Below are 22,898 nucleotides of genomic sequence, written 5' to 3' on the forward strand. Positions count from 1 at the left end.
AAAAAATAATTATTCGAAGACTGCGATGGTCTTTAGAAGAATAAAATGTATAATTTGGGAATTTATATTTTGATGGAAAGATAAGATTGGTTATGAGAATTGATTTTGGGTTTAAAAAGGTTAAAATTATTGAACGTTGTGTTACAGGAAACCTATAGAATGGAATTAGAAATGCCAAGAACTTATGGGTTAATTGTAGAATTTTCGAAATTTAGGACCAATTGGATAATTTTCGAGGAAATTAGGAATTAATTTGCAATTGTTAAGAAATTTTGGGACTAGTTTAACAATAAGATAGAATTGAATGGTTTAAATGATATAAATTTTCGATAATTTAGGCTGGAAGGGATATTTAGAACCTTGAGATATCTTGGTTATAATACTATAATGAATGGTAATCAAGGACATTGTAGAATGAATCAATATTGGGCTTGAAAATCTAAGCATTAGTGAAATAATGTTGTGGGAAATTAAAAATTTAGAATGATGACAATTTAAGGTAAAGTGATCAATTAGTTACGTTATTTGATTAGACATTAAGCTAACATAATTTCGGGAACTTAAGGTTTGATTTACATGTATCATAAGTTTTAATCATGATCTTAAAAGTTAAAATTATACCTTTGTTATAGTTAAAATTTTTTAGAAAGCTGGGTATGATTGATGGTTAGGTTACTTGAGAGANTAAAATTTTTTAGAAAGCTGGGTATGATTGATGGTTAGGTTACTTGGGAGACGTGTAACGCTCTGACCCGATTTCATAAAATAACAGCGAAATTTAAAATTTTTCTTGAAGGAAAGAAGGTTTAAAAATACATTCTCATATACAATCAAAAGTATACACATGATCAATCAAATGATACAACAAAATACAAGATATCATTTTGTATGATCATGTCCAAAATACTATCAAAATAATCTTTCATTCTTCCATCTCTATATGCATATGACTCAGGTCTCAATCAACGTCCCGGCTCGTCGCTCTTATCTGCATCACATGAAATAACTGAAATGAGTATAAAACTCAGCAAGTGGAACTCTTACATAGCAATGTACATAACACACTCTGAAAACATGGCTTTGAAAACATTAAATACCATCAACTCTGAAACATTAATATCATAAAATGAATAACAATAACGATGGTATTTCTCTTTTCTCTAATAGATTGATATCTATATAGTATCTCTGTCTATGTACCTATATCCCATCGATATAAATCGATTACTCTGTCGGGATATAAGCCTATGGTCGTTGATCAACTAATTGCATGCAATCTCTGACTATGTATCTATCAATCCAATAAATCATTTGAATTCTCTCTTTGGCATTAAAACAAACACTTTGAAGACTCTATTCTCTTTTGTATTCCCTTTAACATAATTGAGATAAAAATACCTCTAATATACAACAAAGTGTATTAATACATAGCATGAATCAAATGGAAGGGAATAACATGTTAAAACCATTGAAACACAATACATATATTATCATGTGAGCACAATAAATGAAATTCCACTTACTACACTTGGAACCTTGAATCTATACCCTTGGTTGGATTCCTACAACAATAAACCAAGTATTGCACCATTAACATCTCAATAATCACCAACCTATAACATTAAATCCATTAAACCAACACAACAACAAACCCAAGATGTCTCCCAACACCAAAACCAAGAATAAACTAAACCAAAAGCTTACCTTAACTCCTTAAACTCCAAAAGAACCTTGCTCACACTTCAAAACTCCCACAAGATGCTTGAATCAAAGGAAGGAAAAGAAAGGAAATGGAACCCTAGCTCTCCCAAGGACTGAAGAATCGAGAATGAGGAGAAAGAATGAGAAAAATGAGACCAACTCATCCATTTAAACACTTAAAATCTCGAAACACGCTTCTACTGTTCATGCACCGCGGGTGCGCTACCTACCTCACCGCGGGTGCAGTGTGCCTTCGGCACCTCAACCAAATTTCTGAAAATGACGACCCCGGGTGCGCTGCACAAATCACCGCGGGTGCGGTGTCTCTTCGGCAATTCAACAAATTCTGCAATAAAGACCGCGGGTGCGCTGCTCAAATCACCGCGGATGCGGTCTGGTCTCGGCCAGAACAACTCTATGCAACTGAAATCGAATCGCAACGCTGATACAACACAACTACCCATCAACTAATATCAACAATACCACAAAACAATAATAACCAACAATACTATGACCCATAATCACAACTCTTAACATCTAAATCAAACTTAATCTTAACCAAATAATCTATAAACATACGAAATCTTAAACCGTACCGTTCACCAAGCTTGGATATTACAAGACGCGTGTAAGAAGTGAGATAGATATCATGTCTTGACGAAATTAAAAATGTTTATTCTTAAAATTCTAGTAATATTTTGATATTTGGAAGTAAGTATGAAACGAATCGTGCTACTAAAATACTACTAGAATTAATTTTTTTTTGGTAAACTAATTCTCAAAAAAAATTACATTTAAATGCACACATGCAATAACAGCTGTCAATCACCCATTTTAAAATAAAAGTATTCAACTATTGATAAAAATACTGCACTTAAAAAAAATAAAATTATCAAATCCTAGACTCTCGTTTAAAATAATTTAAATATGAAACATGCAAAGTCCTGTCAAACCATCAACATATAAAAGCGAAAATGTATAAAAATATCCATGTTTACTCCTAATTCATAAACATAATGTGCGAAAAAATATGGTCCTCGGGTTAGTGTGCGCACATCCAACCCCACCTACTCAGTCTTCGGCACCTCCAGTCTCCATATCAATATGCTCACCTGCATCATTCACACCTAGTGAGTCTAAAGACTCAACACGCCTGAATCGTAATAACAAGTACATATACATAACATGCAATCGTGAAAAATACCGTAATTAAAATACATTTCAGCTTAATCATAAATGAAACTTCCACTCATTTTAATATTCTACTGACATATTTTTTTAAGGTACGACCGAAAATACACACACATCAACATTTAAATAAGATAAACATACATTTTAAAAGGTCATCCAACCTCTGAATAAAAATAACTGCAGTTAATTAAATCATAAAAAGAAATAAATCTCCTAGTCTATTGATTTAAAAGAGAAACTTGAACACATAACAAAAGTCTGGTGAATCGACAACGTATAACAAGGTTTAAAAACATTTAAACATATTGCTTAATATTATGCTGAAGAAATGCAAGGTCTTCGGGTGAAATGTCTCGTTTTAAAAAGCGGAAATATATATATATTTTTTTTACTAAAACTCTCCTTTTGAAAATAACCATTTAATTAAATCGCATGCATGCACTCCTACTTAAAAACATCATTTAAAATCATCACGAATAATTGCCGACAAAATATACCGAAGTGAAGACGAGGAAAATCCTAACATCATGTGTAAAATAAAACAACTTAAAAATACTCATATCCTCTCAAAATCTGAAATCATAATAATGTGGAATAATCATAGGTACTCGGGTAGTGTCGCCCACCAGGTCCACTGACTCAGAGTCCAGCACCTCCAGTCTCCTTGACATCGAACTCACCTATATCACACACGCCTAGTGAGTCTAAAAACTCAACACACCTGTACAATAAATAACAAATACCTATACGTAGCACACAGCAGTGAAAAATATCATAATCAACATATCTTTCATGAACTTTAAAAACGTAGCGTAAACGTAACACAGCAAATCATATCGTCAAATCATGTCATCTCATGTCATCATGTACGTGTCAAAACATCTCATACTCAACATAAACTTAAACATTTTCTTTTAATTTAATTCAGTTCATTAGTTGTGACTTTCGTATCAGCTCTATCGTATCAGCTCTATTCGATGGATCCATCTATAAAACCATGGTACCCTGCGGCGAGGGACATCAGCGACAGCATTATCCGCCCACTGAGACCGGGCCTCAGCTCATCATATATCATATCATCGTATACATATACATCGTCAGTCACAACCAATTCTCATCCTTCAAAAATCATCATATTCAACACTTAATAAAACATGCATATATGTAATTTTTCCTTTAAACCAAGCATGCAACATATTTATCATAATTCCATAAAAATCATAAATGTGATGCATAAACATTTAAAATATCATAAATTTGTGCTCAGGGCGCTGCCAGTACCAAAATCTCTCCGCGGGTGCAAAATGAACATTTAGCCCCTGAAACCCGAAAATTATCGTTTCACCCCTAGACCTTTAAAATTGACCCGAAGCTTATCAAACTCCTTAAAATATCTCAAAACATATTTAAAAGTATTCCTAGACGTAATACCCGAGCCAAAATCAGAACTTAACCGATTCATTTTAAAACTTGGACCAGGGTCCCAATTTTAACCCGAATCGACCCAAAATTTAACTAAAATTTTCCCAACTTTTTATCAAATCTTAAAAATACTTAAAAGCTCTAAAACCCAATAATTCCAGCCCCTAACTCACGGCTGAACTCCAGAATTTAACCAATTTTTCTTCGGCCCTTCTCTATTGCACTCCAGCTCTAATTATCCTCTTTCCACTAGCGTCCTAGCCTTCTCCCACGTATCCAGCCCTTAACCACTCACGTCTATTCTACACTAAGCATCCCCCGAACCCACAGAATTCACGTTACTCTCCCATGCAAAGAGCACAGGTCATACGATCGTCTTTTCCCTCACACGCTCAACCTCGGCTTCCTCTCCTACTCCTCCCTCGACCGGCTTCCAGACCCATTTTAGAAATGATCGGGCCTTCCTAGGCCATGGCTCAGACCCACCAGGGTCTGGTCCATAGCTTGGATTGGCCCTTGAACACTGGTTCGAGTCCATCCCCCGATCTCTTTCCCCACGAGCCATAACGCAAGGAATACGCTCCACCATCGTCCGACCCACCACAACCACGATTTAATCTGCAAACTCTCCCTTACTCGGTGATGACAACCCCTCAACATGGAATGACAGCAGCCCCCTTGAAATATTTTAAACAATAACGTGAGTGGGATGAGAAAAACATGCACAAATTTGAACAACTAGGATACATCTTCACGCTACTGGATTGGATTGAGAGATATCATACACAAATGCATACACAACAGTAATATTGAACATGAATGATGCACAAAAGAGATACGAGGCGTGCCTGATATTTTTGCGAGCCAAAAGACGAGAAAAACAAACCCACGGCCGAAGGGAAATTGTTGCTTGGAGGAAACGGTGCCACCGAAGGTTGAGCAGTAATATTATGAGAATAATTGTGGTAGTGGTGGAGGTGGGCGGTTGAGTGGAGAGGGATTAGATGAATAGAAACGTTTAGTGAGTAATAAAGTAGCAATTATGTTGATAATAATTAGTTGATGGGCCACAACATTGTATTTAAAAATTTTAAAAGAGTTTTAAGCCCAATAAACTTAAAAGTATGCCAATAAATCCAAACACACTTCCGAAAAATATTTCGTGCTGGAAAGATTTTAAAAATATTAGCCGAAACCTAGAATCGTCTCTCGATTCGATAAAATTTGCGTACCGTTAAAAATAAAAATTCTGCGAGTAAAATATCCAATAAAATCTCATTTTTTTGGAAAAATACCCTTAAAAAACACCTTAAATTAGTTAATAAAAATTAATCATGTAACAAAAATAATTTTCTTAATAATTCTCCGGTCTCTTGTTGCGTATTTTCACTACCGCAAGTGTACGGTGTCAAGTTTAGTACTGGTATGAGTACAGATATCGATCCCACGAGGAGTAATTATTTAAAACTGTATATTAAGTACTGTAATTGACATAGTTCAACTTTAATTAGAGTAATCAAATCGATGGTTTATAATCAATTCAAAGAAAATAACAAATAAGGTAAATCTAACTCACAGTAGAAATTCAATAAGTAAATAAATCTAGAGATATGATTTCGTCTGGTTCCTCCTATGCTAAATTAAAATTGACTAACATATTATTAAATTGCATCATGTTTACTAACCAAGAACTCACAATTATCATATTCCCTTTTTCAAGTGATAAATAGAAATGTACTACCTATTACTGATTTTAATATGTCTATTCAAAATCACGTAACACGTAATAAATGCAAACAAGGTTCTTTTTATGGATTCACCAGAGTTATACGTCTTTTGCAGGCTATAAACATCTGACGATGTGATTTCCCTTGTCCTAATCTCAATCCCCTCTGTCGAGTGTAGATCTTAATTATTTAATCAATCGAATTATGGCCAGTAATCCAAAAGCATTAAAACCAAGAAATCACAAATAAACACGATGAATTAATTAAATGAAAATTCAAAACGTCAATAACATAGGTTCGACCAAGACTACGTCAATCTCTAAAAAATAGAATTAGTTCATACTCGAATTTAAATCAATACAAAACATGTTTGTAATCATTAAAAAAACGTAAAAGTAAAGAACAGAATTAGAAACGTGTTGGCGAGAGATGAAAGTGCGTCTCCGTGTCCGGATTCAGCGTCTTCTATCTCCGTTCTTCGCATTCCGTCGTCCGTTTGCTCTCACTTTTTCGCTCATTTCCTCTGTTATGTCGGCTGTGTGTTAAAATTTTTAGAACCCTTTCAAAGTCCACGATAAACCTATTTATTTCTGAACATCGTGCCGCGCGCATATGCGCGACCTTGAACGACGCATATGCACGCATCTTTCTGTCTTTCTGGGCAGCCTACTATCCAGCGCACGCACATGCTCGCCCTTGCTCCGCTCACATGCACGGAGTCCTCTGTTTGTTCATCTGTCCTTCCTTCCGCGCGCATATTCGCGCCCTTCTCTGGTTTTCATTGCGTCTTTCATGCCTTGCGCGCCCATGCGCGCCTATGATGCGCGAGTTTTCCTGCAATTAAAACTTGTCCATTGTTCACCATTTTCTTCAAAGCATCATTTTCGTTTCTTTTCACGCCTATGTCGAAGCCTTGCCTAGCTTCCTGCAATCACACCAAAAATAACAAAAAATGCATAATTCTGCCCAAGAAAACTAACAATCTATATGAATTATAATGATAATTTAAGTGCACAAAATGCACTTATCAAATCCCCCCAAACTTGAACTTTTGATAATCCCGAGCAAAATAAAATAAGATAAAACATTAACTAGACTAGACTCAACACATCCTAAAGAAAGTAACTGAACGAACAAGAATTGTGGAATTAAAGGATAACCACTAGCATCAGAGATTACGGTCCCCAACATATTAAATCAAACACATGCCACATTACTCACGGTTCACGTGCGTGTGTGTTTTTGCTATTCTCGTTTACCCAAACCAACTGCCAAGATAAGTTCATAACTTTTTGTCTCACAAAATTCTGGACTCCTCGACACACATGCCATTAGCAAAACCAATGAGGCACACATTTACCTTCACAAATCAACAGGACTTAAAGGGTGACAGTTGGCTAAACAAAATGGTAATCTGAAGACAGTAATTAACCAAACAAAGTCCAATATCATGAGATGCGCACATGTACACAGTCTGATTCCATGTCTATCGACGGCATTTTTCAAGTGTCCATAGGCTTAACTTTAGCAACTCTTCTCCACTAGTATATTGGGTACGTGTGACTTGGTTAATAGGTCTTTTAAGCTTATAACGTTAGGCTACGGCTAATGGCTACAAATGAAGATAGGGAATCAAAAGTGAGAGAAACAAACCAATTTATTTTTCAACACATATCTCCCATTTCTCATGTTTCACCTTCAATTGGATCGTCACAACATATTTACCATTGTGTCTTCCTTTTCATTTCAACACGTCATACTCCTTTATTCTTCCTTTTTTTTTCACAGATATTCTTATACGCGCACTAGGGAGAAAAACTTTTGTAGTGATAAAAAGATTCATTTTCTCTCAAATTTCGGTAGGTACTAGTGTATATGCTCAAAATATGATACGAATGGGGGCTCTTGTGTGCCTTGGCACACTCCATTCGATTTTATTAAGCTCAAACATGGGAAACTAGGGTGTAATATGATGTTATGGGTGGGCTTGAAAGGCTCAAACATTCCAAAAATCGCCTAAATCATCCCTAAGTCACACAATACCCGTATCTTGCCTCGAAGAGTGCCAAACCAAGTTCTAGACTACTTTCAATTTACCAATCAACAAACATAGATAGATCATGTATTCGGGTATTCAAACAGAACAAATCACACATCTCATTCTCGTTTAGGCTCAAAGGGCTAACAATTGACAAATTATTCAAGGAAAAAACAGGCCCAAAATAATTCAAAGACTGCCTGGATCATTTTTGTGTTAGTGAACACGTAACTGAACACCAAGTAATATACATGCATGTTTTGGAGTCCATTCATACATTCCAAATCACAAAATCACATGAACACTCTCTTGACATCGGATGTATCAACAATCATAGCAATCGTGAATTAGTGTGTAAACGGTTAAGTAAAGATAGCATGCATTTAGATTTGTAATCATGGGACAACATGTGTTTCGGGTCAACTCTCATCATTGTTTGGTTATTACCTTAAGTCCACAACTCTAAAAAAAACAATTTAACGACTAAAAATGGACATAAAGACTAAAGTAAATATTTTTTTTTCTATTTTTATTTTTGTTTTTATTTTTATTTTTTTTAAGGCATCAAAATTAAAAACACTAAAGCATCCAAATTAAATCATCAAAACATAAAATCAAATCAAATCACCCCCCAAACTTAAAGTGTGCATTGTCCTCAATGTATAAACAAGAAAGAAAGGGACAATCATACCTCCCACGATGAGCGTCAGTGGTCCTCGTCACCGTCGTCATCATCCTCATCCATGTGCTGGGGTGGGGCCTGTGGCGGAGGTCCAGGATACTGAGGTGGCCATGCCGGTGCCTGGGGAAACATCGGATCCTCTGGACCTATAGGTGGAAACCGCTGAGCAAGCACGGAAGTGAAGTCCATCATGTAGCCCATGAAATAGTCTGTGTGGTACTGAAGCGAATCCAGCACCTGGCGCTGCTCAACTAGTAATCTCATCTGGTCCTGCATCTCGTTTTCTAGCCGCTGACATCTGTCTCCCCTGCACTGTCTGGCTGCTGCAGGTGGTGGTGGTGGTGGTAACTGTGGCTGTGGGATCTCCTCTTCGTCCGGAAACTCATGGGGAACGTAGAAAGCGGCTCCAAAGAAAGCAACGATAGGGGCCTTCGGCTTTAGCACTGGTTCATCAGGGGCCCATGATATGCCGGCTTGTCGGCATAGCTCTGTAACGATATGAGGACAAGGAAGAGCAACCGTGGCTAACCATGTGCCTGCTCTCATAATCGAGCCATAGATGATTTTCCCCAAATCAACCGATTTTCCCATCAAGATAGCATATACCAATGCAGCTTTGTCTTTTGTCACATCGTAATAATGCGAGGACGGGAGGATCCGGGCTAACACAAAGGATGTCCAAGCACTTGCGTTAGGGCCCATGTCGGATTTCTTTACAGAAATAGGCCTGCTCGAGCTCATTTTCCAGGCAGCGTCGGCTTGACATATGGTCTGGATGACCTCTGTGTAATCGACACCCGCTTCGAGAAATTCATTGTACTCATCATGGTCAAGGCTGGGCATCTGATATAGCTTATTGATTGTCCGAGAGTCAAACGACACCAATTGACCTCGCACTAAGACTTTTGACTCGTCATGTAGAATTCTGAGATTTGCATAGAATTCTCGCACAACCGAGATTACGGCATCCAAAGGGTGTTGTGCGAATTAAACCCATCCTCTGCGTTCCAGTTCCTCTATTATCACACCGCGTGCAATTGACAAATTGAATCCCCGTTCTGGGATGATCGGCGTTGTCATAGAACTATCGTATACTTGTTGGGCCATTCCAAAATCTATATGAATCATAACTTGTGGAGGAAGAGGCACCCTTCTTTGATTTCTTTTTCGGCGCCATATCAAGTAATAATGCAAAACTCACACCCACACACTTAATTCAACAACTGAAGAGCAAAAATCCGGTAATCGCACCCCAATGTGCGTAGCAATTAGAATCTCACCACACCAACTAATCCGGGTAGCAATACAATATACGACCCAAGCACAAAATTACTCAGAACAAAGAGAAATACCCGATTCACCCGATGCACAATATCAAAAATTCCTTCAACTAGATCGAGCACAAATTCCAACTATTCTGAAGAGTAGAATAAAATCTGAATAAAACCTTACTTGCACGAGATAACGGTCAGAAATCGGAGTGTGACGGACATTGGGGCTGTGCTTGACGCTGTGGGGTTCAGTTTCAGCGAGGAAGGTGCGGCGGCGGCCGGTGTTTCGAAGAGGGTGGCGACTTGTGTTTATTTCAGAAAAGAGAGGCGGCTGTGTGATTTTCAGAATGAGGGTTTGCATCCTCTTTTTTTTTCTTAAATCAAGTCGCGCGCATATGCGCGCCCTTATTCCGCGCATATGCGCCGAGGTTTCTGTCTTAAATGTCTGATTCTGCATGTCTTCTCGCGCATATGAGCGCCCTGAGTGGCACATATGCGCGGCATCTTCTGCCTTCCGAGTTGGGCTGTGCGCATGTGCGCGACAATAACTCGCGCATATGCGCGAAGCACATTGTCCATAAATTTTTCAATTTTTTTTTTACCTGCAATAAAATACTCAAATCAATATTTGAATTAGAGAAAATGAAAATCAACAAAATAAAGATTTAAAATAAAATAAAATCAAATCAAAACGAATGTTAAAAAAATAATTTGTGGGTTGCCTCCCTCACAGTGCTTGGTTTAACGTCATCAGCCTGAATTTCTCCTGTATACTATGGTTCTCCCAGGGGGAGGTTGTCCATGTGCCTCACTTCACTGCCAAAATAATGCTTGACCCTCTGACCATTTACTTTAAATGTTTGACCGTTGTTGCACTTCAGCTCAATCGCACCATGTGGATACACTGTTTCCACTGTGAATGGTCAAGACCATCATGATTTTAACTTACCAGGAAACAACCTCAGTCGAGAATTGAACAATAACACTTGTTATCCTGGTTCGAAGTCTTGTCGAATAATCTGCTTGTCGTGCCATCTCTTGGTTTTCTCCTTGTTTATCTTTGCATTCTCGTATGCATCATTCCTAAATTCCTCCATCTCATTCAACTGCAACAGTCGTTGCTTACCAGATGCTCCCATATCAAAATTAAGCTTTTTCACAGCCCAAAAAGCCATGTGCTCTAGTTCCAAAGGTACATGGCAAGCTTTCCCAAAGACCAACCTGTACGGTGACATCCCGATAGGTGTCTTGTATGCTGTCCTGTATGCCCATAGAGCATCATCTAGCTTAATCGCCCAATCCTTCCGGTTTGTCTTCACCGTTTTTTCTAAGATCTGCTTGATCTCCCGGTTGGATATTTCTGCTTGCCCATTAGCTTGCGGGTGGTATGCCAGTGTCACCCTGTGCTTCACATCATACTTAGCCAACAGTGAGTTAAAAATTTTGTTACAGAAATGCATACCTTCATCACTGATTATGGCTCTAGGTGTTCCAAATCTTGTGAAGATGTTCCTGTGGACAAACTTAACAACAACTCGAGCATCATTAGTACTGGTGGCAATTGCTTCCACCCATTTGGACACATAATCAACAGCAAGTAAAATGTAAGATTGACCAAACGAGGATGGGAATGGACCCATAAAGTCAATACCCCAGACATCAAAAAGTTCCACATCCAAAATGTTTGTTAGTGGTAACTCGTGAAGTCTAGAAATATTGCCAACTCTTTGGCATTTATCACATGACTTGACTAAAGTATAACTGTCTTTAAATAGATTAGGCCAATAGAAACCTGACTGTAATACCTTAGCTGCTGTTCTAGATGCTCCAAAATGTCCACCGTAGGGTGAGGAATGACACTGCTCTAGAATCGTACCCGCTTCTTCCTCTGCTACACACCGTCTAATTATCTGATCAGCGCATCTCTTAAACAAGAAAGGGTCGTCCCACAGATAAAACTTGGCGTCATGAAGAAATTTCTTTTTTTGGTGATAAGTTAAATCTGATGGTAATTCTCCTGCAGCAAGAAAATTAGCTATATCTGCAAACCAAGGATGTTCAACATTTACCTTGAAGATTTGTTCATCTGGGAACGACTCATTGATAACTCCACCTTCAGTTCTTTCTTCCAGCTCTAGACGTGACAAGTGATCTGCTACCTGGTTCTCACAACCTTTCTTGTCTTTGACTTCAAAGTCAAATTCTTGAAGTAGGAGTATCCATCGTATCAACCTTGGCTTTGCAACCTTTTTGGCAAACAAGTAACGAAGAGCTGCATGGTCAGTGAAAACAGTTACCTTGGTGCCAATGAGATATGTTCTGAACTTATCGAATGCAAACACCACGGCTAGCATCTCTTTCTCAGTAGTTGTGTAATTCTGTTGGGCTGCATTAAGTGTACGACTTGCATAGTAGATAGCCTTGACCATCTTATCTCGCCTTTGTCCCAATGCTGCTCCCACAGCATAGTCACTAGCGTCGCACATGAGCTCCAAGGGCTCCTTCCAATCAGGCAATATCATAATGGGTGCAGAAATCAGTGCTGTCTTGATACTGTTAAACGCCTGTAAACAATCATCGTCAAAAATAAATGTAGAATCTTTCTCTAACAAATTACATAAAGGTCTAGTAATTTTAGAGAAATATTTAATATAACGACGATAGAACCCGGCATGTCCCAAGAAACTTCTGATCCCTTTCACATTCTTCGGCTGTGGGAGATTCTCGATCGCCACAACTTTGGCTCTGTCCACTTCTATCCCTCTGGCTGAAATTTTGTGCCCAAGCACAATACCTTCTTGCACCATGAAGTGACATTTCTCCCAATTCAACAATAAATTCTTCTCCCGACATCTCTGCAAAACAAGCGTCAAATTCTGCAAACAATGATTGAATGATGAACCAAAGACAGATATATCATCCATGAAAACCTCCATTATTTCCTCGACCATGTCAGAAAATATGGCCATCATACACCTCTGAAAAGTAGCAGGTGCATTGCGAAGACCAAATAGCATTCTCCTGAAAGCAAATGTACCGTAGGGACAAGTGAAGGTAGTCTTCTCTTGATCCTCCGGTGCTATGACAATTTGATTGTAACCTTAATAACCATCTAGAAAGGAATAATAATGATAACCACCTACTCTATCAAGCATCTGGTCAATAAAGGGGAGGGGGAAGTGATCTTTCCTAGTGGCATTATTCAATCTCCTATAATCTATACACACTCGCCAACCAGTCACTGGACGAGTTGAAATCAATTCGTTATTCTCATTTCTCACCACAGTTATACCCCCTTTCTTAGGCACTTCTTGTACTGGTGAAACCCAAGAACTGTCAGATATAGCATAAATAACACCAGGATTTAACAGTTTTAATACCTCAGCTCTCACAACCTCTTTCATGGCTGGATTAAGCCTCCTCTGATGATCAATATAGGGGGAATAGGACTCCTGCATCAAGATTTTATGCATACAAACAGTAGGGCTAATCCCCTTTATATCAGAAATTGTCCATCCCAAAGCAAATTTAAATTCTCGCAACACCCTCAACAACCTATCTTTTTCATCAATAGTAAGAGCAGAAGATATAATTATCGGATAAGACGAACTCTCATCTAGGAATGCATAACACAAGTGACTCGGTAAATCCTTCAATTTAGGGGACGCTTTTGGTACCTCTTTACTTGCATGTTCAAGTAACTCTTCATGCTGAGCATCAATCTTTTCTTTAGGCAGTGTATTGAGAGCAAGTAACTCCTCTCGCACATCCCAGTCCTCTTCATCCACTGTAGAAGCTGATTCCAACAAGCATATCTCTAAAGAGTCTTTCGTCATCCTATCTGCACCAACATGAGATACACATGAATCAATGATATCAATACTATTACAAGTACTTACCTCATTTGGTCCTCTGATGGTGTTGTAGATGTTGAACACAACTTCCTCTCCACCTACTCTCATTGTGAGCTCGCCCTTGTGCACATCAATCAAGGCTTTTCCGGTGGCCAAGAATGGCCTTCCAAAGATAAGCGGCGTCTCCTGGTCTTCTTCCATATCTAAATGACAAAATCAGCAGGGAATATGAATTTGTCTACCTTTAACCGCACATCCTCTACTATCCCTCGTGGATAGGTAAGTGATCTGTCCGTCAGCTGCAGAGTAATAGTGCTAGGCTTCATCTCGCCAAGCTCCAAGGTCCTGTAAATAGAAAATGACATTAAATTAATACTGGCACCTAAATCACATAAAACTCTATTTACTCTAGAACCACCAATAACACAAGGAATAGTAAAACTCTCTGGATCTTTGAGTTTTTGCGGTAGTTTCCTTTGGACTATGGCACTGCACTCTTCGGTTAGCTTCACGGTTTCAAATTCTTGAAGTTTCCTCTTCTTGGACATCACATCCTTGATGAACTTAGCATAATTGGGCATTTGCTCCAATGCATCGGCAAATGAGATGTTGATGTGTATTTTCTTGAAGTTTCCAGGAACTTCACAAACTGATCATCCAACCCTTTCTTCTTAAACCCCTGTGGATATGGAAGATTCACCTTTGGCAAAGGCTGCTGCTCAAGCACTTTCTTGGGTTCCTCTGCTTTCTCTTCTCCAACATTTACACCCTTTCCATCATCTTCCTCAACAAGAGTCTCTACATTCTCTTCAGTAGTCTCTGGGATTCCGATTTCCTTGCCACTCCTCAGTGTGACAGCTTTGCATTGCTCCCTAGAATTCACTTTCGTATTGCTTGGGAAATGTCCTCTATTCTGATCTTTTAAAACATTAGCTAGTTGCCCAATCTGCGTTTCAAAGGATTTCATCGTAGCACCCATATTTCCCATGTGTGTTTCCATGTTATCAAGACGAGACTCGGTTCTAGCCATTCTTTTCCAAGACTCAGTCACAAACGTCCCAACCAGATCCTCAAAAGACGGCTTTCCTTCACCCTGTTGTGTATTGAACCCTGGTGGAGGATTCAATACGTTCTTGTTGTTTGCATAGGAGAAATTCTCGTGATTCCTCAAACCTAGATGATATGTATTAGGGGGAGGATTACCTCGATAACCTCCATAGCCGCGATTGTTATTGATGTACTGAGCTTCCTCCACAACTTCCTCAGCAGTCACCAATGCTACATCAGACGTAGATTGGCCTGGTTTGTTCATCGCTGCAATCTGTGCGGTCAATGCCGAAACTTATGCAGTAAGTGATGTGATCGGGTCTACGGCATACAATCCAGTAGGTTTCCTTGATCCAGATCTCTCACTCGGCCACTGATAACTGTTAATGGTCATTTGTTCAAGCAATTCATAAGCCTCATCAAGTTTTTTAGAAAAAAAATAGTACCTCCGGCGGCTGCATCCACATTCTCTCTAGTTGGCCCATCCAAACCATTGTAAAATAACTCGATTTGTACCCAATCTGCATATCCATGATTCGGACACTTCCTCAGCAATACCTTGTATCGCTCCCAAGCCTCATATAACACTTCGAGTTCCCTCTGCCTGAAATTGGTGATCTCTATTTTCAGCTGAGCAGACTTGGCAGGAGGAAAATACTTTGACAGGAATTTCGTAACCAAATCTGCCCATGTAGTAATACTCCCCAAAGGTAGAGATTGGAGACAACTCCTTGCCTGATCCCTGAGAGAAAACGGAAACAAGCGCAATCGAATAATTTCATCAGGAACACCATTAATTTTTACCGTGTTCATGATCTCTAGAAAAGTTCTGAGGTGAAGATGGGGATCTGCAGTGGCTGATCCTCCAAATTGGTTCTTTTGAACCATGTTAATGAGTGCGGGTTTTAGCTCGAAGTTGTTAGAAGCTATGGTTCCGCGAGCTATTCCAGAGTAGTGAGCGTTAATGACATGACGAAAATGTTCTCGGATTGGCACCTCTCTCGGCAGTTCATTCTAATTATCTCTGTTTTCAGCCATTGGTTTAATTTCCTCTCTTCTTGCCTTCCTTAATCTCCTGGCAGTTTTTTCGATTTTCGGATCAAAAATCAGCAAGTCAGGATTTTGATATTTTCCCATGCACTGCAAAACAAAGAAGATTATAAACTAACAAGATAAATAAATAAAATAAAATCTAAATTAAAGTCAAGACTAATTAGTAATGATATTAATATGCAATTAAATAGTTTACTCCACGGCAACGGCGCCAAAAACTTGTTGCTTATTTTCACTACCGCAAGTGTACGGTGTCAAGTTTAGTACTGGTATGAGTACAGATATCGATCTCACGAGGAGTAATTATTTAAAACTGTATATTAAGTACCGTAATTGGCATAGTTCAACTGTAATTAGAGTAATCAAAACGATGGTTTATAATCAATTCAAAGAAAATAACAAATAAGGTCAATCTAACTCACAGTAGAAATTCAATAAGTAAATAAATCTAGAGATATGATTTCGTCTGGTTCCCCCTATGCTAAATTAAAATTGACTAACATATTATTAAATTGCATCATGTTTACTAACCAAGAACTCGCAATTTTCCTATTCCCTTTTTCAAGTGATAAATAGAAATGTACTACCTACTACTGATTTTAATATGTCTATTCAAAATCACGTAACACGTAATAAATGAAAACAAGGTTTTTTTTATGGATTCACCAGAGTTATACGTCTTTTGCACGCTATAAACATCTGACGATGTGATTTCCCCTGTCCTAATCTCAATCCCCTCTGTCGAGTGTAGATCTCAATTATTTAATCAATCGAATTATGGCCAGTAATCCAAAAGCATTAAAACCAAGAAATCACAAATAAACACGATGAATTAATTAAATGGAAATTCAAAACGTCAATAAAATAGGTTCGACCAAGACTACTTCAATCTCTAGAAAATAGAATTAGTTCATACTCAAATTTAAATCAATACAAAACTTGTTTGTAATCATTAAAAAAACGTAAAAGTGAAGAACCGAATTAGAAACGTGTTGGCGAGAGATGAAAGTGTGTCTCCGTGTCCGGATTCAGCGTCTTCTATCTCCGTTCTTCGCGTTCTGTCGTCCGTGTGCTCTCATTTTTTCGCTCCCTTCCTCTGTTATGTCGGCTATGTGTTAAAATTTTCAGAACCCTTTCAAAGTCCACGATATACCTATTTATTTCTGAACAACGCGACGCGCGCATTTGCGCGACATTGAACGGCGCATATGCGCGCATCTTTCTGTCTTTCTGGGCGGCCTACTATTCAGCGCGCGCACATGCGCGCCCTTGCTCCGCGCCTGTTTGTTCATCTGTCCTTCCTTCCGCGTGCATATGCGCGCCCATGACTAGCGCATATGCGCGCCCTTCTCTGGTTTTCATTGCGTCTTTCCTGCCTTGCGCGCACATGCGCGCCTATGACTCGCGCATATGCGCGAGTCTTCCTGCAATTAAAACTTGTCCATTGCTCACCATTTTCTTCAAAGCGCCATTTTCGTTCCTTTTCACGCCTATGTCGAAGCCTTGCCTAGCTTCTTGCAATCACACCAAAAATAACAAAAAACGCATAATTTTGCCCAAGAAAACTAACAATCTATATGAATTATAAGGATAATTTAAGTGCACAAAATGCACTTATCATCTCCGTTCCCCGTTTGAGCGCGAAATGGAACTTAAAAATCTTTAATGCATAAACCCTTAAAATTTCGTGAAATAAATTCTATCATGCGTGAATTATGCATAAAAATAATTAAACACATAATTTATGAAATAAACATGCATTTAATGCTTTAAAACAAATTAATAAAATACCAAAGAAATTTAATAACTTGCATGCATGTGGCTCACGTAGACTTTTAAATTTTCGGGACGTTACATCGGGTTTCCACGTGCACCCCCAGCCAGCTCAGTCTACTCAGTCTTCAGCGCCTTCATATCAACATGCTCACCTGCATCATTCACACGTAGGGAGTTTAAAGACTCAACACACCTGAACCGTTATAACAAGTACATATACCTATCATTCAGCAGTGAAAAGTACAGTAATTAAAATAACTTTCATGATCTTAAAAGCATGAACTAAAACATAACGTGTCAAAGTATAATGTGTCAAAACATGTCTCATCATATCAGTATATAAGTATATATTTTCTTTATTTGAATTTCGTTCATTAGTTGTGACTTTCGTATCAGCTCTATCGTATCAGCTCTATTCGATGGATCCATCTAGGTATAACCGTGGTACCCGGCAGTGGGGACATCAGCGACAATATTACCCATCCACTGAGTCTTGGCCTTACATGTTATCGTATTCGTATTCGTATTAGTCACAACCAACTCCCATCCTTCAAACATGTCATCATATTCATCACTTATGAAAATCATGCATGTACATAAATTTCCTTAAAATCAAGCATGCAACGTATTTTTCATATTTATATAAAAATTAATGTTCATGATAACATATACTGTTGAAAACTTAATTTCGGCTGTTTGACAAACCATTTGTCTATTGGACGAACTGATCATATATTTGTCGACCATAGAGTATCGCATATATTATCTAAGGCAACTGAATCTAGCTGAACTGAACTTTCGAAGGAAACCAACTGATCAGTTTGACTGGATTCTCGAAGTCAGCTAACTGATCAGTTGATTCTCTCAGCAACAAGTTAATCAGCTACTGCTTATCAGCTGAACGCTCAGCTATACACGTCATCGAATGAAAAGGACATTCAACCGACAATAGTACAAGCAGACTGCAACTCGTAGTGGAACGCCGCAATTCAGAGTCTACAGTGTACAAATGTCAGGAGAATATCGACGTGGCATTCAACGGATATAATATTTAAATATTTTAACAAGTTACCGTTGGAAGAGAAGCCTATAAATAGGCGAAGAGAGCAGCTGAAAAAGATGAACAACCACGAACGAAGCAACTATTTTACTCAAGCTGTTACGTTGCTAAAATCACTACTCAAAAGCTCACACTTACTAGTTTTTATCAGTAGCATTCAAGGCTACATAATTGAGCTTGTTAGCACATTGTATTCTCCGTCATTTCGTCTAGTTGTGCTAAGATCAGTCAAGAACTGATATATCAATTGTAACTAAGAGTTTCAGTTTTGGCATTGATAAGACCAAACTGAAGTGGGTCAGTACAATCATTGTATTCGATCAAAGTCTTTTAGTGGAAATCCTATCTTTGTGATAGAAGGGGTGATGTAGGAGTTGTTCTATTCTCCGAACATCCAGAAACAAATCGCGTATATTTTATTTCAGTTATATTTCATTTAAGTTATTCTATCTTTCAGTCGTTTTACTTCCGCAACTGTTTCTTTCAGTTAAACTGATTGTTATCGACTGACGAGATACCGAGTATCAGCTTGTCACTGAACTGAACTCAAATATTTCATTTTGAGAAACGAACATAATCTGTGAGTGTTTATTCAACCTCCCCTTCTAAACACTTCTCATATCATCACCAATCCTTTCATATAAATTAAAAACGTGTCAATTAGAGATCAAGACACTGCCAGGACTACTAACTTGTCTTGGGTGCAAAATGACTATTTTGTCCTTAAAATCCTAATTGATCGCTTTATCACTGGACCTCAAAATTTCGACCCGAAGTCAATCAAACACCTTAAAACACCTCAAAACATATTTTTTATCGTTTCTTAGACGTAAACTCGAGCCCGTTACATAACTTATATGATTCGTTTTAAAACTTGGACCGGGGTCCCGAATTTAACCCGAAACTTAACCAAACTTTTCCAAATTTAAACCATGACTTATACACACCCTATCATCCCCTAAAACAACCTAAATCAGACCACCTAAGGCCCTCTAACACGACCAAGCAGCCACTGGACAATTTCTGCACAAGGAGAGACGAACCTTATGTAAGGCCCGAGATGTTATCAATTTTATGAGACCTCGAAAAGAAAAGAAAATATTATTGATGGTATTTTTGTAATTAAGTGGAAAAATACTTAATTTATATTTGATTGCAATTTTGTAATTAAGTGGAAAAATAATTGATTTAAATTTGATGGCAATTTCGTAATTATTGGGGGCCGAATTGTAAATAGTGAAAAGTTGAGGGACTAAAGTGTAAATATGGAAAATTGAGTGGACACATGTCTTCACCTTGCAACTTAAATGTTAATCTTCATTTCCAATTTCACATTCCCGAGAGAAAATCGAGAAGCTCCATGAATTGATCCTCAACGTTTCCTTACACCATAGAAATTTTATTGTATGACATCCGGTTATCAGAAGTTGAATCCGAACACAGTTCTGTAATCCTTTCGACGCAAGCTACAGCAGGACGTAAGTTTTATTGAGTTCTGTTATCATTTGAAATTATGATATTGGAGAAATTAGTATTTGATCATTATTATGTGTTCTGGGAATACTACAAATCGTAGAATCGAAGTCAGATCGAAGAACAGATTGATTATGATTGTTATGAATTTTTTATTATATGGACTTGAAACCGGACAGATTTAGATTATTGATTGATTACAGATTGTATCGGATATGGGTTATGATTTGTAATTGATATTTGTTGATATGGTATTTACGGGGATATTGAGATTGTGCCGTTATGCCGATGATTTGAATTAAATTCAGATTAATCAGATTCAGTATTGAATTGAGAATGGAAGGTTGATATTATTAGTCTCGATATGTCTTTTCAGATTTACAGAGACAATCTTGAGTTCAGAACTTCCGTTTCTTCAGACCGAGACTACAAACGAAATGTATAAGTCAATGTGGTATTGGGAGATCGACACAAGTAGGATATACTTTTTGTTTCCCTAAATCACATACTATTTGTTATTATTTGCATTGATTTGATTTGATATGCTTGTTCTATTGATGTATAGAGAGCATGTGTTAGACGAATATTAGACGAGTGATCTTGTGACAGAAGTACCTGATAGTGGCGGGATCGCCACGGGCACATTGCACGATGTCACAAGATAGTGTATTGGCGATAGTGCCACAGTCTGTGACGGATAGGTCAAGACACTGGATGTTTGGTTATATCGACGTGGATAGAATCAGAGTTTCTTCTATTACTGTTGGTCGATATAGGAATACCAACGTCTGGAAACCGGGATCCCTAGACTAGGATTGAGTCTAGTCTGAGTCGTGGAGTCACGAGTATGATTGATAGTTTGATATTAATTATGTTTCAGATTTCGATATATATCTGATATCTGCTTCATGCTTTATATTAATTATATGATTGCATGTTTCGTTGATTTAAACTGGGATTAATTCTCACCAGAGTTATCCGGCTGTTGTCGTGTTTGTATGTGTGCATGACAACAGGTGGGACAGGTTCAGGGTCGAGGAGATGAAGAGAGAGATCGTGATTAGAGTGGAGACTACGGACTTGATCTGAGATAGGGTTAAACACTTGATATTTAGTAGTTGAACCTTAGTTTGTAAATGATTGTATATAGTACAAGACTTGTACTTTACTTTAATACTAATATGTATAGTATAGTGACTCCATTACGTTCCGCATTTGATATTATATTTAAAAAAAAAAAATTTAGACGCTGTTTATTATAATTGATTAATTAGTCCCAATGACGATTAAGAACATGATTAGCGTCCGGGTCCCCACAACAGGTGGTATCAGAGTAATAGATCCTTTAGGCTGAGATAGAAGCTAGTGAGCGGGGTAGATTGAGTTTTCTTTCCTGCTTTTGCGTGCTAGCATGTTTATTGTTTATGTTTACTGAATTATCTGATTTGATATGGTAACCTGTAATATTGAGAATGAATCAGAACTGATTCTTGATCAGAGGTAAGATGATCAGAAAAAGACTGAAACATATTTGTTTTATTGGATTGCTAACCCTTTTGATAATCAGATATGCCTCCTCGACGAATCCCAGAACAGGGCAGTACTTCGAATCCTCCAATGGATGTGACAGCAACACCAATGGAAACCTTGCTGAAGAGATTTCAGTCATTTCATCCACCGACTCTGAAGGGTACTGAGACTTCCGTCGATTGTGAGAGTTGGTTAGATGACATTGAGATGTTGTTTGACTCATTGGATTATACAGATGAGCGGAGAGTGAAACTGATCGGGCACCAGTTGCATGACGTTGCAGAGAACTGGTGGATTACAACGAAGAGAGCATTGGAGCATAGAGGTATGAATGTTACTTGGAAGGTATTTAAGACTGAATTTTATCAGAGATTCTTTCCAGTGTCATATAGAAAAGACAAAGGCGCAGAATTTGCAAATCTGAGACAGGGTCAACTGAACATTGAGGAATATGTGGCCAAGTTCTCTACATTACTACGATTTGCTCCACATGTGGCCGAGAACGACGAAGCTGTTGCTGATCAGTTCATTAATCGCCTGAATCCTGAAATCTTTACACTGGTGAACACTGGACGACCGAACAACTTTGCTGATGCCCTGAACAGAGCAAAGGGAGCCGAAGCTGGTCTGATTAGACAGAAAGGAGCTTAATATATCGCACCAGCACCGAGACCACAACAACCATCCTCAGCTCAGTTTCCACAACCTCCTCCCAGATTTGAGAGTGGCAGTAGCAGCAGTGGAAAGAGAGATCAGTTGAAAGCTCGAGGGAAACAGTTCAAGAGACCTGGAAGCAGCTCATCCAGTTCTAGTGGCTCACGACAGACTGCCCAGAGCCAGAGTTATACCGGAGCTTATTGCAGCACGTGTGGAGGGAGACATTCCACAGAGCAGTGCCGAGGAGTGTTTGGCAGTTGCCGTATTTGCGGACAGCAGGGACATTTTGCCAGAGTATGTCCCCAGAGAGGTTCTCAGGGATCCCAGGGAGCAGAGTCATCTGGATCAGTGGCTCAGACAGGGAGACGACCATCAGCTGTTCATTCTTTCCAGCCAGCACCATCTACCCAGTCACA

General features: G+C 38.5%; 1 protein-coding gene across 1 annotated transcript in view; it reads left to right on the forward strand.

The window, feature by feature from the left end:
* The first annotated feature begins 15,825 nt into the window (after nt 1–15,825).
* LOC140987644 (non-specific phospholipase C4-like) overlaps nt 15,826–22,898 on the forward strand; it is a 27,692-nt gene continuing 20,619 nt past the window's right edge. The window contains exon 1 of the mRNA XM_073456237.1: nt 15,826–15,887. Coding sequence (XP_073312338.1) covers nt 15,826–15,887 — 62 coding nt within the window. The remainder of the gene's footprint in view (nt 15,888–22,898) is intronic.

Source organism: Primulina huaijiensis, chromosome 11, assembly GCF_012295235.1.
Source record: "Primulina huaijiensis isolate GDHJ02 chromosome 11, ASM1229523v2, whole genome shotgun sequence".
In the NCBI taxonomy this organism is placed as follows: domain Eukaryota; kingdom Viridiplantae; phylum Streptophyta; class Magnoliopsida; order Lamiales; family Gesneriaceae; genus Primulina; species Primulina huaijiensis.